This window comes from Dromiciops gliroides, chromosome 2, assembly GCF_019393635.1.
Source record: "Dromiciops gliroides isolate mDroGli1 chromosome 2, mDroGli1.pri, whole genome shotgun sequence".
In the NCBI taxonomy this organism is placed as follows: Eukaryota; Metazoa; Chordata; class Mammalia; order Microbiotheria; family Microbiotheriidae; genus Dromiciops; species Dromiciops gliroides.
In genome coordinates, this window is record NC_057862.1 from 318875070 (window position 1) to 318891359 (window position 16290).

At 40.2% G+C, this 16290-nt stretch overlaps 2 protein-coding genes across 4 annotated transcripts in view; one reads left to right on the plus strand and one right to left on the minus strand.

Moving 5' to 3' along the window:
• Nucleotides 1-4459: 4459 nt before the first annotated feature.
• On the minus strand, nucleotides 4460-15262 carry TIGD6 (tigger transposable element derived 6). The gene is made up of 2 exons (XM_043983064.1): nucleotides 15066-15262; nucleotides 4460-13030 (listed from the first exon to the last, which is right to left on the minus strand). Exon 2 carries the CDS (start codon nucleotides 12943-12945, stop codon nucleotides 11368-11370), a length of 1578 nt encoding a protein of 525 aa, XP_043838999.1. The 5' UTR covers nucleotides 12946-13030; nucleotides 15066-15262; the 3' UTR covers nucleotides 4460-11367.
• Nucleotides 15263-15446: 184 nt separating this feature from the next.
• The window catches only part of HMGXB3 (HMG-box containing 3), a 61957-nt gene continuing 61113 nt past the window's right edge, over nucleotides 15447-16290 (plus strand). The window contains exon 1 of one of the 3 annotated variants that reach the window (XM_043987507.1): nucleotides 15447-15567. The gene's annotated coding sequence lies outside the window, so the exon portion shown is untranslated. Of the gene's footprint in view, nucleotides 15568-15790; nucleotides 15929-16290 lie in introns of those variants that run through there. The other 2 variants (XM_043987505.1, XM_043987506.1) reach the window with 2 other exon arrangements.

A 16290-nucleotide genomic window follows, 5' to 3' on the forward strand; every position in this document is an offset into this window, starting at 1 on the left:
AAAAAAATTGGTAGATTTCCCTTGTGATTCTGTGGTCCTGATACTTTTAGGGCATAGGCAGGGCAACTCTTTAATGGCCTTTCTGATTTCTTCTCTGGTGTAGAAAACTCAGATTTCTTTTACTTTCATTGTGATTTCTCTTTTCTTTTTTCTAATTTTGGTGATTTGGGCTAGCTTTTAAAAAAAAAAAATTTTTTTTTTGCTAGTTTAGTTCTGTTGGTCATTCAAAACCATCCTTTAAGAAATTGTTTTATTTTCAATTGCATTACCAGCTATCATCTTTATCTTTTTTATTTGATGAAGACTTTTGTTCACTTTTTAGTTTTTCAAGTGAAGACACAGCTTCTAAGTTTCTTACCAATACAGACAATAAACATGATATATTTGCCGCCAGATACTGCTTTGGCGGTATCCCTTAAATTTTGGTATGTGCAGTAGTATCTCATTATCTTTTATGTCTGTTATTGTTTTTATATTTTCCTCTCTCCAACAGATTATTTATGAGATTTTTTTTTAGTTTCTTTGGGGACCCACACACAGTAACTTATATCATTATTTACTAACTTTATTGCATTATGATTTTTAAGCATACTTTTGTAACGATTGGAATAACGCCACCTGCTGGATACTTACTGTAGAGGAGTTCTGCCCATGAAGGGAAGGTCTTTGAGGGCAAGACCAGGAGTCAGGAAGTGACGCGGGCTAGTGGGAGGAGGAAGGAAGAGACTGGCGCTGAGTCTCGCTCTCTTTCCTCTGGACTCTGGCGGAGAAGGGAGCTAGAAATGTGCTCTCACTTTAATAGATAGGAATCTAGGCCTTGTGTTCTGAGTCAAGATGTATTCACATTTTTTGCAATCATTTATTATCCTCAATTTTTAAATCCATATGAGACTTGGATTATGGGAACTTATCATTTAAGACATTAATTGCCTTTATTCTGAGTTATCAGATGCCAGTTGGCCAAGATGCCATCCAATCACAAGAGGAATACATGCAAAGAGCAGACATTGAACTGTTACATGAGGGGAGACATGCACGAAGTTAAGGTATGGCCGAGGGAACAGCTTTTGACAAATGTTGAGGTTGGATTCTCTTGGTTTAATATTTTATTTTATTTTTCCCCACAATATTGTACAGATGGCTGGAAGTATTCATCCCACCCATCTCACTTCTACACCTGGCTTCCATGCTCCCTCCTATATGCCTGATGCCATGGACATCTCAGTCCCATGCATCTGATTAAGTCTGACTCAGTTTCTTCCAATATGTTCGGTGGCATGGACATATATTCCATCCACCTATTTTAAGCCTGGCATACTGTATGGGCAGTACATATTGCTCAAGTGTGGGAATGCTCATATCCCATCATTTCTCTGTTCTTTTATGGTAACCCCCATAATTATCTCAGGTGTCATGATAAATACAGTGTTGAATTTGGCCTTGACACCTGTTACCAATTATATTAGATTTTTTAATTTCTCATAATGGCATGAGGATAATTAGGCAGATGATGCAAAAAGTGATGAAACAAAGATAAAAAAATTATTTTTAATAATTAATATCGCAGCAATTATCTTCTCAATTACCCTCCATAAGGGGGGGACTATAGTAATATTATAATTTTAAAGAATGGTTCAATTTTTGTTTTATTATATGTTTCATGTGTAACAACTAAGATTCTGAATTCCCTTAGACATGTTTTTGAGAACTTTCATTGTTTGATTTGATTATTGACAAAGCTATTTTAAAGTTGTGTTAAGCTCAATTTTGTAGGAAATTTCCTGGCTGATTACCAGCATCCACACATCAACCCCTGAAAAGACTTCGATTCTATGACTACACCTAGAGGACATCTGAGAAAAGACTTTCAGAGACTTTAAATGAACAGTTTTGATTTGTTGTTTTTGTTGTTTTTTTTTCTCTTTCTGTTATAATATACACCATCTGTAACATGTATTCTCTGCAGAGGCCCTCCCTTTGCAAGACTATGTCAAAGCGTCGGTTCATGAGGAAAAAAAAAATTGCCCCTCTGGACAAAACTTTCCTCTCTTCCTTTCTATATTGTTGTTCACATATTATTAGTTAGCAATAGTTATCATATTGTTTTTACTGTTCCGTCAAGGAAACATTTTGTTTCTTGAGGAACAACAGGGGGGACTGTAACGATTGGAATAACGCCACCTGCTGGATACTTACTGTAGAGGAGTTCTGCCCATGAAGGGAAGGTCTTTGAGGGCAAGACCAGGAGTCAGGAAGTGACGCGGGCTAGTGGGAGGAGGAAGGAAGAGACTGGCGCTGAGTCTCGCTCTCTTTCCTCTGGACTCTGGCGGAGAAGGGAGCTAGAAATGTGCTCTCACTTTAATAGATAGGAATCTAGGCCTTTTTCTCTCTCTTTACCAAATTCTTATTCTCCTTAATAAATGCTTAAAAGTCTAACTCTTGCTAAAGCTTATAATTTATTGGCGACCACTCATTAGATATTTTAGACAGTTTAGCTAGAATTTTAGCCCTTAACACTTTATAAAATTTCTGCTTTATTACTTTTTTTATCTTATAATTACATTTGTAAAGTGATAGGGCTGAACTAAATGGCTTCAAAGCTCCCTTCAAGCTCTGATATTGTGACATTAATTTTTACAGGTGCGTGTGTATATACACACGCACACATTTATACCTATACACATATATTTTCTCTAAATAACATACTGTCAAATTCTTGTTAATTCATTTCATAATTTTTTTCCTTTTAATTGTAAATATAAAGTTTCTTTAATTTGTCTTGTACTGTTCTTTGCTATCACATGTGATTTTTAAACTTTTTTTTCCCCGTTTTTTTCTCTTTAAAAAGGAGCCTGCCTCCCTTTAAATCTTTTTCTTCTGCCATCTTGGCTGTAATCTCCCCCAGCACACATACCAGTTTCCATCTGAGAAATAAACATCTTTTATAAAAGCAGGAAAGCAGACAATTGTATGTGAGTTTTGAGTTGCTTGATCCCCTAATTTTTAAGCACAATAAAGACTGAAGGACTTTCCTGTTGGATTTTGCTAAGCAATTCTAGTAAAAAAAAAAAAAGTTAACTAGTTAATCAGACCTCTTTAATAGCAAGTACTGTAGATGGGCTGCAATCTTGGGAATTTTTCCATGACTACTCATGTATAACTTATTTTGAATTGCTTGAGTTCTTGCGGGTGGGGGGTGCGAATGGAGGGGGGGGGGGAAGAGAAGTTGGAACACAAAGTTTTTAAAAAATTGATGTTAAAATTTTGTTTTTACATATATTTTGGAAAATAAAATTCTATTAAAAAAATAGCAATTACTGTTTCAGAGAAGATGCCTACAATCTCCGTGACTATTATTATAGGATTTATTCTTTGATGTTTTGTTCTATTAAGCCTTAAGCTGATTTCCTGTTTTATCATTATCATCAAACCACTTAATGAATAGTATGTAGGAACTTGTGCTAAGTACTAAGTCTTTATCCTTGAGGGATTTGTATACTACTTGGGGAGAGAGGACATATACACAGTGCATAACAAAGGAAAACAGCTGGTTAAATGTCAGGTGTAGATTACAAGCTACTGAGGAGAAATTAACTACTGAGACTTTCTAGAAAAGAGAACTGAAGTGAACCTCAAAAAGTTGCTATCTTCTTAGAAAAGTTGAAGAATTGTATGGAGGGCATTCCTAGTGAGGGGAACTAGGTGAATAAAGGGATGGACAAGGGAATGTTCATAGGGAACAACTGTTTATCAAGTTTCATAATAAACAGCAGTAGAAAACCCACAGAAGAGAACTGGAATCTTCCTTCATAGGAACCTCAGTGTATAAAGTCTAACCCCTACTTAAGTGGGAATTTCCTCTACCCCAGTCCCATCATTATCCAGTCTCTGAAGACCATCTGTGACCTGAAACTCATGGGTGGCTGTAATGATTGAGAAGTTAAATCTGCCTATTCTAACTAATGAGGCTAATTCTGGCCTTTGGGGGCAACCACAAGAAGGCACATGACAGTCCTCGGAGCTTGGAGGCTCAAAGTTTTTCCTCCATTAAGTCTTGGGGTTTTGGGGTTTTTTTGCTTGTTTGTTTTTTTGTGAGGCAATTGGGGTTAAGTGACTTGCCCAGGGTCACGCAGCTAGTAAGTGTTAAGTGTCTGAGGCTGGATTTGAACTCAGGTCCTCCTGACTCCAGGGCTGGTGCTCTATCCACTATGCCACCTAGCTGCGCCTGCTCCATTAAGTCTTATGTCCACTGTAAAATTTCCTCAACTATTCCTTATAATATAGCTTCAGTTTTGAGGCCTTTCCCCAAGATGTTGTCAACCACCTTGACAAAGTGTTTATTACTTGTGATATTGTCTTTGATCTGTTTTAATTTGTTTTTATTTCAAAAATAAAATTTTATTGTATTTTTAAGGCTAAAACTCACACCTAGACATTAGGGTGAGGCTAAAGTAGGGGAAAAAAAATCACTGCTTAGGAAAATCTTAGGTTGCTATGATAACATCTTTTCTGTTTTTTAATGGACAAGAACAATTTTCTATGTGAAATTACATGTTGCAACATTTCATGGATCAACATCACAAAGTCCCAGCCAGTGTGCCAGTATGTTTCCATGATGTGTATCAAAAAAGCAGAGCTAACACTCAGAGGGATTTGGGGGGAGGGGGAGGGAAGGAAAATGTTTATTTTAATGAGGTGATAAAAATTGATAAGACCTATTTACAGACGTTATTTCTTTTGTTGACAACTTCTGTTACAAATCATTAAGGAAAAAGTGAACATTTAATAGTTGCATAAAATGAAAAGTAAAACATTATATTCGAAAACTCTGGAGCAATGCAAAAAATATTTAACACTTTTACACAGAGATCTTATATGCAAGCCTAAATTAGGGCTTGACATTAACACTATGCCCAGGATCTGGGCAGGTGGAAGTCTAATGCAGGGGTGAAATGGACTGTAACAACGCCACATAGACACTAGCTTTCAGAAAGGTGACTGTAAAGGTCAAAGTGCTTTATAACAAGAAACTTTCCGAATATAATGAATGAAACTCCTTTGTTAGAAGTTCAAGGCAATGGGGGCAGCTAGGTGGCACAGTGGATAAAGTGCTGGCCCTGGATTCAGGAGGACTTGACACACTTCATAGCTGTGTGACCCTGGGCAAGTCACTTACCCCTCATTGCCCTGCAAAAAACCAAAACATAACAAAAGAAGTTCAAGGCAAATCAGATCATGTTCTGTAGCTAATAAGTATGTTTCAATGATTTTTCTCCTTTTTTTTCTTCTATAAAGGCAGTGAAATTTCTTTTACTAGCAATAAAGTTTTAGATAGAAAGCCTTCCATAGTAGAAAGATGATTTAATGTAGTCTGCTGTTTCTTGGCTTTTGCTTGTAAAGATATAGAGATAACAAATTTTATCTCTAATTTAAAGCAATTTTCACATACACATATGACTAAAAAATGTTAAAAACTAAATTCAGCAAAACATTCCCTTTTGGGAATACTTTCTCAAAGTTGTGAAATGCACTTGGAAAGAGAGGAGGTAGGTCAGAAAAAGATACAGACAAGCAGTGCAGTTTCGTTACTATACTGTATTGACTTTAAAACATTTTTTAAAAACCTATGTAATAGAAGTAAACAAAGTTTCACATACAGTCCTTTTTCTTTGAATACTGAAATCTTCACGTTGTTATTTGGAAAATTCATTTAAAAATATACTTGGAACCAAGCAGTTTTTTTTCCAGTATGAATTATTTATATAAAGCTGAGTCCTCATATTAACATCTATTATTTCACTTCTTAGAAGTCAACCTATCATCAAGAGATGGTAGATAAGAGACCTTTAGAGAGGTTGATTTTTTTTTTCTCTAGAAGCTTCTACCATGCCAAGAATGTATATCAGAGAGACAAATGTTCAGGTCTCAATCATTCTACTTTTCACTATAAAGTACGTTGGCCCCAGAAACTCCAAATTAATAGTTACAACATTGACTGCATTTTATCATTACTCAAGGAACTCTGTGTTAACTAAAGCAAAATGCTTTGAGACAGAAAAACCTCATCTGTCTTCTGGGATGGAGAAACTGAGAGAGATGGATTAAATTTGGAGAGTGGATGATGTTAAATTTTGCATTCTGTAACAGCTGGTATACATGTACACAAGATTGAAATCTCTACTAAAAACCTCTTTTGATGACGATTAGGTAAGGAAAAGAAGACCAGGGGGTGGGGGAGGATGGGGCAGGGCAGGATTGATACCTGTCTTCAAGTATTTTGTAAAAGGCTGTCATATGGAAGAGAGATTAGATTAATTTTGTTTTGGCCCTAAAGCACAGAACTAGAGTCAAAGGGTGGAAATTGTTAAAAAAAAAAAAAAAAGAGAATGAGGCTTAATTTAAGAAAGAAGAATGAGCAACCCTGCCAAGAGTAATAGACTACTTTAGGGGACAGTAAGATTTTCATTCCATCAGGTAGGTAGGGTAGGTTTATCTTTGTAATGATCACCTGTCAGTAATGCTATTAGAAAGCATAATAAATGTCTCTGCCCTCCCTTCCGAGATTTTGATTATAAGATTATCAAGGGGGTTTGCTGCAGACAAGTTAAAAAGGATACAGACTGAGAAAAGACCATTAGATTTGGCATTTAAGAATTCATAGGAATAATAATAATAATAATAAATAATTCATAGGAAACCTTGGAGAGAGCAGATTCAGTAGAGCTGAGAAAAAAACCAGACAGTGGCTGGAGGCAGTGGAGGTAGTCAACTTTCTACAAGTTAAACAGTGAAAGGGAGAAGAGATTTAGGGCTGAGACTTGGAGTGACACCCTCAAGTAAGTTCAACAGGGAGAGAGACAATAAGAATCAAGTAATGACAGACAGAGATTGGCCAGTATTTTTTTTTTTTTGCAGAAAAGGAAGCAAAGGAGAAAATGGAGGAGAGGTGCTGAGAAAGTTCAAGATGTAGAAGTATACAGTTGAGGGAGATTTTGACAGTTGTACTCTTATCTTTATGGTAAAGTGGGGGTGGGGGAACAGGACAATTGCTAGGAGTTGGAGGCTTAAGAGGCAAAGGTTTGGAACAGTTGCCAGGAAAAATAAGAAAATCCATTTTGAAGTGTTCTCTGATTTTAACATATGCTGGTCCATCTCTTTCCCCATCACCCCCAACCCTTAAGTCCCCCATAAATGCTTTTGATACTAATGATCCTGGCCGTCTGCTTTCCACTCATGCCACCTGGTGGCTGTTAAGAGTGTTTATTGTTTTCCAAGGGTACTGAAACTTAGTTTAAGGGTCCAGGGCCTACTGAAGTTGAGACTAGAAAACAAAAATAAAAACTTTGCTTCCTAGTTCAAGGGAAAGAAAGAAAATTGCTTGCACTATCACTATTTTTATGCATGAATTTCTAGCTTTCTTTCTGGAATTATATTCATGAAATGCTAATATCCCCAAACATCTGCACCATCCTGCAGATCCAGGTCAGCAGTCTTGGATGGTAGGGGTAGGGTGTGCCACTGTGAAATAAGGGTAGGCCAGATTATGGAGTGTTCAGGAATCCTGCTTTTATAATTCTCTACCTGGAGAAATGTACATTTAGCTCTGCCAAGTTTCCTTATCTCCAAGTCAGTTCACTACAAAAATGGCCATTCCCCTAACCCCCCTCAAATAAATTTTAATTTTTTGCTATTAGAACTATATTGGAGACATTTGGAAATCTAAGTGTATTACATCCATTTACTATAAAAAAAATCTAATGAACTTTGTTTTGCTGGTTTCCTATCATCTACATACTTATTTATTCCCCTCAAATACTCTGGATTAATGAGACAGTCATGATTTCTATACTGTTTCCTTCCAGTTCCTAATGACTAGTCCAGTGTAGGATACCATAGGCAGGCTTGTGATGCCAGCTGAAGACTGAGGTCTGAGGAATAGGGGAAAGAGCTCTGCCAGGAAATCCCTGTTCATGATGGGTCCACGACAGTAATAGGAATAAGCCAAAATCAGTACTTGGGATAGACTGTGGAGCTGAAAGGCTAGAGGTAGGTTAAAAAACAGGATCAACAAAATCTAAGAGACAGCTGGCAAAAGTGTTCTTTCAATCCACTGTACTCAACATTTTGCAGGTGCATTGGGAAATTTGGGTAGATCAGATTATGAACTGCCTTCAAGAATGTGAATAGCATTCACACCCCTTCCACACCCTCCCTCAATTACTTCCATTTCATTTTATGGCAGTAGTCAATTACATCGTGTCTATAAATTTCCATCTGCAAAAATGTCCTTAAAAGACTGTTTTTATTTTCAGTCAATCTAGCATTTGTTAGATCTCACAACCTTGCCTGATGGGGAAATAACTTTAGCCTCTAGCTACCAAGACTCCTCATTTATGCAATTCACAAATTCTCTGGCACAAAGCATGCTTGTAAAGACAAGTTACACACTTTAGTCAACAGTTTCCTTGTTTTAGCCTTCAAAATTCTTAACTATCTGTGATCCGGTTCTGATGATTTATCTAATGTCATATATTTGCCCTATGGATTTGTCCTGACACTGAAGCTCACGAGACAGGGTCTAGATATACAAGTTAAAGTGGATTGGGTTGGGAATCTCTAAGTGAACAACTTCAAGAAGTTTGAATTATAAGCTTTATTCAACCCCACCTTCAATTTACTGTTCTTAGTCCAGTCAGTGAATTGTGATTCCTCTTCCTCCTAGGAGCTGTGCACTGATTTTAAAGTAGGTTCTTCAATCTTCGTACAGAATGAATAATCTGACTTTTGATTCCTTATTATCTGCTTCCCTTTTGCAATGACTTGGACACCTTTAGGAATTCTATTTATCCGAGAAATGCTTCTGGGGACCAAACCTACCTGATTATATTACCTTGATATGTTAGATCCTGTAACCATCATTGTGAAAGAGATTACAACCCCTGAATGTGTAGTAGCTTATATAATACGTAACACTTTAGAAATGTTTTCTGAATAAGTCACCATTTTCCAGCTATTATCTCAAAGTAATTTCTTGCCATTATAGCAAATCTTAACTGTTAAAAAAGAATTTAGTTTGGACACATTTCATATGTCTATCAATCAATTTATTAAGTGCCTATTATACACCCAGCACTGTGCTAGGCACTACTGGCTATACAAAAAAAAATTATACATGGCCTCCATCCTTGAGGAACTACAAGATTTAGTTGAAGACAAAACTAGAGAACATAGAACAGTTAAGTGCTAAATTGTATGGTAATGACAAACATAATAGCCAATCACAGACAGATCAAGGTAGACTTGAAGTTGTTGGAAGATTGAGGATAAAGGAACTGAATTAATTCTTTCAGGGTGAATAAGATATGAATAGGACAGAGATGGAGAGATGGGGTAGAGCCTTCAAGCATAAATAAAGGCACAGAGGCAGGCTTAAAAGTGGCATAGGTGAGGGGAAATAACAGTCTGGCCTATCTGGAATTGGGGCATATTGGGAAGAGTGGGCTAAACTATAGAGGGCCTTGGAAGTCAGGTTGAGACATCTGCATTTTATTCTGTAGGCAAAGAGAAGTCATTGTAGCTCTTTGAGCAGGGAAAATGACACGCTGTAGACAGTGTTTTGGAACATTATCATGTGTACAGGATGGATTGGAAGGGGAAAGAAAATGGAGTCAGGAAGACTATTTAGGCTATTGCAGGTATGAGGTGCCGAGGGTTCTGATTCAACTTGTGTATGTATGAAAATAGAAAGCAAGTGGTGAAACCTAGAGACGTCTCAGAGGAAAAAAACGACAAGACTTGGCAACATCTTGACTAGAAGAAGGAAGAAGCACATAGCTTTGTTTTCTTGGCCTAAACTGGTTGAAAATTCAAAAATATGCATTCATTTTATTAATATAGTTATATCTGTGTTGAATAAAAATATCCAGAATACATGTCTGTTGTTTTTGGTGATGGAGGTTCTCCTAATACATCATGGCAAAAATATTCTCTGATATCTATGGCTAACCTAACAGGAGAGTTATACCCACCCCAACCCTTCCTCCCTTACAAGTTTCAGCTTTGGAAAATAACCAAACCAATACTCAGCATTCTTTGAAGTATCCAAAAATTTCATCTGAAAAAATATCAAAATTCACCACCACCTTAAAGTTACCTTCTGATTTATTTGCACCTAAAAATAAAAACCTACAATTTTCTGAGTTGTGACTACTATTAGGTTTGGAATAAAAAGAGACAGGATCTTGTTTGGGGGGGTTTTGGTAGGAAAAAAATCTTAGTTAAATTTTTCTAGTAATTAAAAAAAACAAACAAAAACCTTGAATTAAGTCAAATCTAGCCTAACATTTCCACAAAGATCAATAACAGAGAAAGCAGGGGCAATTCATTATTTTAGTCTCTCCCCTGGTGAGTGGGCATTGCAGTGTGTTAATATTATTATGTGGAACAGATTCTGAATCATCTACAGGTACGGAGTGAATGGAGTGGGGTCCCAAATCAGGGTAGATCCAAACATATTCATTCCATTCATATGCACACTCTCACACCAGCATCTCCTTTTAACCTCCAATCCTGGTCAAAATATAGTAGATTAAAAAAAAAGCAAAAAACAAACCAACCACCTCACTAATATTTCTATGGGTCTGCTCCTCTATTCTCTCTGAGCTCTATAGTCTCTTACTATGGGATTTCTTCACAAACTTCAAATACCTCCTATGCCTATTCTTCTATGAAAATATGTTCTAAATCCCTATCTTATTTCTCCATTAGTGATAAAAACCAAGTTGCTCTTCTCTAAAAGGCTAGGAAACATGTTAACTGCTTTAGCAATTCCCACAGGAAGTACTTTCATCAAAGAATTCTTTTCTAGGTATATGATGGAAAGGGTTTGGTTACAGAGGATAAGAAAAGTTGGAAATAGAGGAGAGCTGTGCCAGCAGACAATTCATCAGAATAGAGGAAGAACTGCAATGCTATATAAAGATAATTGGTCCTAAATGCAGCAAACTCTGAGGGGGAATGTAACAAAGTTGGGCAATACTAGATACTGTCTTTAGAGCAAAGTGGATTGTAAACTGGGAAAGAAATTCTGGGATCCAGCTAGACATTAGGAAGAAGCTAGCTGCAGGTCTCATGGATATTCTATAAAGTGGTTAATCTTTCCACACTGAATTAAGAGATAATACAGGTATCAATAAAATACATCACAGACCAAATCCCATTACAGCAAGCTTCAAGTGTCTAAATCATTTCACAGTATTGGAATGTCAATGCAATAATATTGCTTGAAATAAGTTCAAAACCTGAAAGGACATTCTTTAGTCATGTTAACTATACTCTCCAACATAAAGATGAATTAAGTTTCCCATTTTATTTTGATTGAAGAAAATCTGTAATTCTGGATTCCACAAGAGTATGTGTTACACGTGTCATTAAATATTCATCTATACCATTTAGCTGTCCAAAGACTGCATCAGGAACATCTGTACATGTAGAAAGGAATTGCCTGAGTTTTTCTACACTTGAGATAGCTTCTGCAACGGTTAGTTTTGGCTGCTCCAGCAAAGAGACACCTTCATCATCTTCACTTTCACTTTCACCTTCTTCAGGGCTTGTACCAGTCATCATGCTTTCAACAATTTCCACATCTGTTAACTCACGAGATATAAGTAAATCATTGTCAGCAGCTACAAAGTCCTGAAAAGTGACCTCATTTGGAACACATGTGGCAATAGCAACTGAATTCCATAATTTTTCAATTGCTATATCTGGTTCATCATCTTCTTCTGGATCAGTATCAGTAAATTCCATTGGAATTATGCCTGCTTTCTGCCAGCACTTCACTACTGTAGATTGTTTAACAGACCACCATGCTCCAGCGATCATGTCAATAGCTTGTTTAATGTTGATCTTTTCTTTTTCCTCATTATTGTTGAGGTTGAGAAGAATCTGCTTCAAGAGTCGACCCCTGTATAACACTTTCATGTTGTGAATGACACCAAGATTCAGAGGCTGTAAAACAGCTGTACAGTTTGATGGAAGATAACCAACTTGAATTCTCTCTAGACGAGGAAGCATGTTATGTGCAGAGCAATTGTCGATCAGCATAAGAATTCTGCGTTCTGCTTGTTTCATCTTTGCATCAACTTTTGTTAGCCACTCATTAAATAGATCTCGAGTCATCCATGCCCGCTGGTTGGCACGGTAGTCACAAGGAAGCGAATGCACATTCTTGAAGCACCGTGGGGTAGCTGATTTCCCAACAATCAGGGGTCTCATTTTTTCAGTTCCTGATGCATTGCAACAAAAGAGTGCAGTCAGCCGTTGTCTGGCCTTCTTACCTCCTCTGCAGTGATCTCCTTTAGCGGCAAGCGTATGTTGTGGCAACAACTGGAAAAACATGCCTGTTTCATCAGCATTAAAAATATCATCTGGGCTGTAGTCAGCAATCAGCTTTATAATTTCACCAGCATGCCATTCATTAACCTTATCTATTCCTATACCATTTATTAATTTATCATTATCCTCTCTGCAGATTGCTTTTAAAGCAATCCCATGACGATCACGAAATCTATTAAGCCAGCCAACACTTGCTTGAAAATTGTCATAGCCTAGCATATTTGCCAAATTCAATGCTTTTTTTCGAATCACTGATCCACTTACAAGAATGTTTTTTGCATGAACTTCCTGAAACCAAGCAAACACAGCCTTATCAATGTCATCATAGAGTGCATTACGCATTCTTTTTCGTTGTGGTCCCACAGATGCTTCCCTTACCTTTTCTTCAAATTTAGCACGATCTTTTAAGAATGTGGACAATGTAGAAGGGGTGATGCCAAATTCCTTTGCCACATCTCCTTTTCGCTTGCCAGAATCCACTGCTTCTACTACTTTCATTTTTTCCTCCAAAGAAAACTGCCGGCGTTTTTTGTTTCCCTTGTTAGCCATGTTCGCGGGATGAGGTTTAGGCCACAACTAACCAATGCTGTGTCCGTTCCTCCTCGCGTTTGCACTATGCCACAAGTATAGGAAACTGAGAAGAAAAAAGGAGGGGGCTGTCATGAACCAAAAAAAAAGGTTTCCATTTAAATAACCCTGGGGGCAGTTAGGTGGCACAGTGGATGGAGCACCAGCCCTGGAGTCAGGAGTACCTGAGTTCAAATCAGGCCTCAGACACTTAACACTTACTAGCTGTGTGACCCTGGGCAAGTCACTTAACCCCAATTGCCTCACTAAAAAACAAAACAAAACAAAACACCCATCTAAATAACCCTGTCAGATTTTTTTAATGATAGTAACTAATGACAAAGAAGGTAAGATAAATGCATGTGCATGATTGTATGGGTATAGAAAATAAGAACTTACAATAAATTAATTTCTAAAAGTACAGTGATGAAATATTCATTACCTAGGCTTTGAATATTTTCATTTCAGTTTCTCCAAGAAAGATGTTGGCCTACTCTATGAGAAGCAAGGCCAAATGGTGTAAATGTTAAAGTACTGGCCTGGAACTCAAGAGACCAGGGTCTTGTCTTGGCTGTTACTTCTCAGGCCTGTGATTTTGAGTAAGTCACTTCACCTCTGTGAGCCTGTTTCCTCACCTGTAAAACAGATCTATACATTTAAAGTCTTCTTCTGATGCTTTCAGTGGTGTGATAGGGAAACATATATTTCCTCAAAAGTTTTGCCAGCAGGATATAAGACCAAGCAGGGCTTATACTAAGCTGAACAAGCTTTTGAGTCTGGATCTGAAGATGGGCAATCTAAATTATGTCTGTGATCCAAGAATCAGTCTAGGAGTTGGCTTCCAGCCAGTGTATGTGTGTTGGGGGAGGGGTGGAGTGGATGGGGGACCATGTACAAAAAATGTGAGAGGGGCTGTGATTTATGTTGCTGGAAGGTGTATCCACATTGTTGTTGTTTGTCCTTCATTCTGAAAGAAGACCATGATATCAGAAGGTAAGGTCACGACTTGCAGTGAATTGGATTTAAGTAAGGGAGGGCTGTGCAAGATCACTACCCTCACTCTCTCCTCCAAAGCCATGTGGGTCCAACATCAGGATGACTAAAGATGGCCACGGATGTTTGAGGCAATGGGGTTAAGTGACTTGCCCAGGGTCACACAGCTAGTAAATGTCAAGTGTCTGAGGTCAGATTTAAACTCAGATCCCCCTGACTCTGGGGCCAGTGCTCCCTCAGCTGCATTACTTAGCTGCCCCTGTATCCACACCAAAGATATAATGGATCCTGGAGGCATAAAATATGAGAGAATCCTTGTACCACTTGCCTCACTGGACTGTTGTTATTGAGCAAAGTGAAATCTGGGATTATAAAAAGATTGGCCTACGAGGCGGAGAAGCATCAGAAACATTTCTGAAGGGAAGTGTGCTTTATATTCTTTGTTCTACTCTTATGTGTTTTTTTGTTTTTTGCTGGGCAATGGGGGTTAAGTGACTTGCCCAGGGTCACACAGCTAGTGAGTGTCAATTGTCTGAGGCCGGATTTGAACACAGGTCCTCCTGAATCCAGGGCCGGTGCTTTATCCACTGCGCCACCTAGCTGCCCCCTCTTATGTGTTTTTAAACTTTAAATATTAAAATAATCTAGTTATGGAAAAAAGAAAGAATATAGAAACAAGAAGTATAAGGTAGAAGCTATAAACCCATTTATCTAGCTTGGGTATGCACAGGCAACCTCATATAGTGGGAAGAGCAGAAAACTAGGAGTTTTTTTTTTTTAGGATCTGAGTTCAAGCCCCAGTTCTGCACTGGCTTGTTCTGCAAGTCACTCCCCGGTCTCTGGACTTCCATTTCCAGCTCCGACCTTCTAAGACTGAGTTACCGCCTGAAGACCAGGGAGCAGAGGGGCAGGGGCAGTCCCCCGAGGCGAAAGGGCCTGGGCTACCCTTCCTCTCCGGCCGAGAGCTTGGTGTCCCCAGTCGACCTGTTCTCCCCGATCCCCGACCCCGTGCCAGGCTAGGGAGCTTCTTATAGAGAAAGGCGCTAACGGAGGCCAGTCCAGGACCTCCCCCGATGTTCACCTCCCCAGCTCCGCCCCGGCCCGGTTACCTCAGTGCCGTGGGAGTGCCGGGGAAACTGCCAGAGCCGCTGGGGAGGAGAAGTGGCCCCCGGCACCACCGCCCTCCCCACCACAGGTACCCGCTGCTTCCTCCGGCCCGCTTATTCCTGTGGCCCGGAAGTGGTCCATCTCGCTTAGCGTCCTCCCTTTCTCGTGAGCAGATGCTCTTCCAGAGCCGCCGAGGGGGTGGGAGGTCTGTTTTCATTCTGCGCCTGCGCTAACCCCTCCCTCTCAACAACCCGGGTAACGTTCCCTGCGATTGGCTGACGAGAGATCTTTCTGCGCCTGCGCCAGCCCCTTAGCGTCACGTGCGGAGCGGCCTTCTTAGCGCGCCGGCGGCTGCTTCCGGTGCGCCGCGGGGGCCGCCGGGATTGATTTCCTTGGTGATTTGGGTAGCTGGTGTGTTTGTCCCGGCTCCTGAGGCCGCCCGGCTTCCCCACCCCCTTCTTCCCCGCCCTCCCCGCGGCGGTTCGGTCCGAGGGGCGGCCCAGGGTTAGTTGGAGACCCCTCTCCCTTCTCCTGTCTCTCTTTCCCTCCGTGTCGCGACACTCCCTCAGGGAGGGAGGGAAGGGGTGTCGCGACTCCGGCGGCGGCGCAGGGCCGGGGGAGAAGTCCCGGAGCCCCCGGGATGCGGGGGCGACCCGGCGTCTCCCCCTCCCCGCCGCCGCTCCTGCTGCTGCTGCTGCTGCTGCTGCTGCTGCGACCAGACGCTGCCCCGCGCGCCAACCGCGGGAAGCGCTTATGCCCCTATCTGGGCAGCTCGCCGGGGACTCTGCCCGCCCCGGGGCCCGGCGCCTCCGGGGATGTGACCCACGCCTCCCGCCTGCCTAGCGCCACCCCCGGGCGCTGCCGAGTAAGTAAGGCTCACGGCCAGCAGCCTGGGCACCTCTTCCCGAGTGACAGACACCGTGGAAGCCAGACCGGGAAATGCCAGAGCCAGAGTCCTAGGAACCCACTCGTGTCGGGGAAAGAACCCTGGATTTCGAGAATTGGGGCTTAGAGCTTGTAGGTGGTCTAGTTAAGAGGGCCTTGGTTCATATGTCGGCTCTGCCATCCCTGTGACCTTGGGTGAAGAATCATTTACCCATGTTTGGCTTTGAAAATGAGGAGATTGAACCTGTTATCTCAGTGACCTGTGTTAATTACTGAGGAAAAGAAAGACAAAAATGAAATAATTCTTGCCCTAAAGGAGCTTAAGTTCTGGGAGGGATGTGA

Coding starts and splice junctions, on each gene's coding strand:
- TIGD6 (XM_043983064.1), bottom strand. CDS start 12,945: ATGGCTAACAAGGGAAACAAAAAACGCCGGCAGTTTTCTTTGGAGGAA.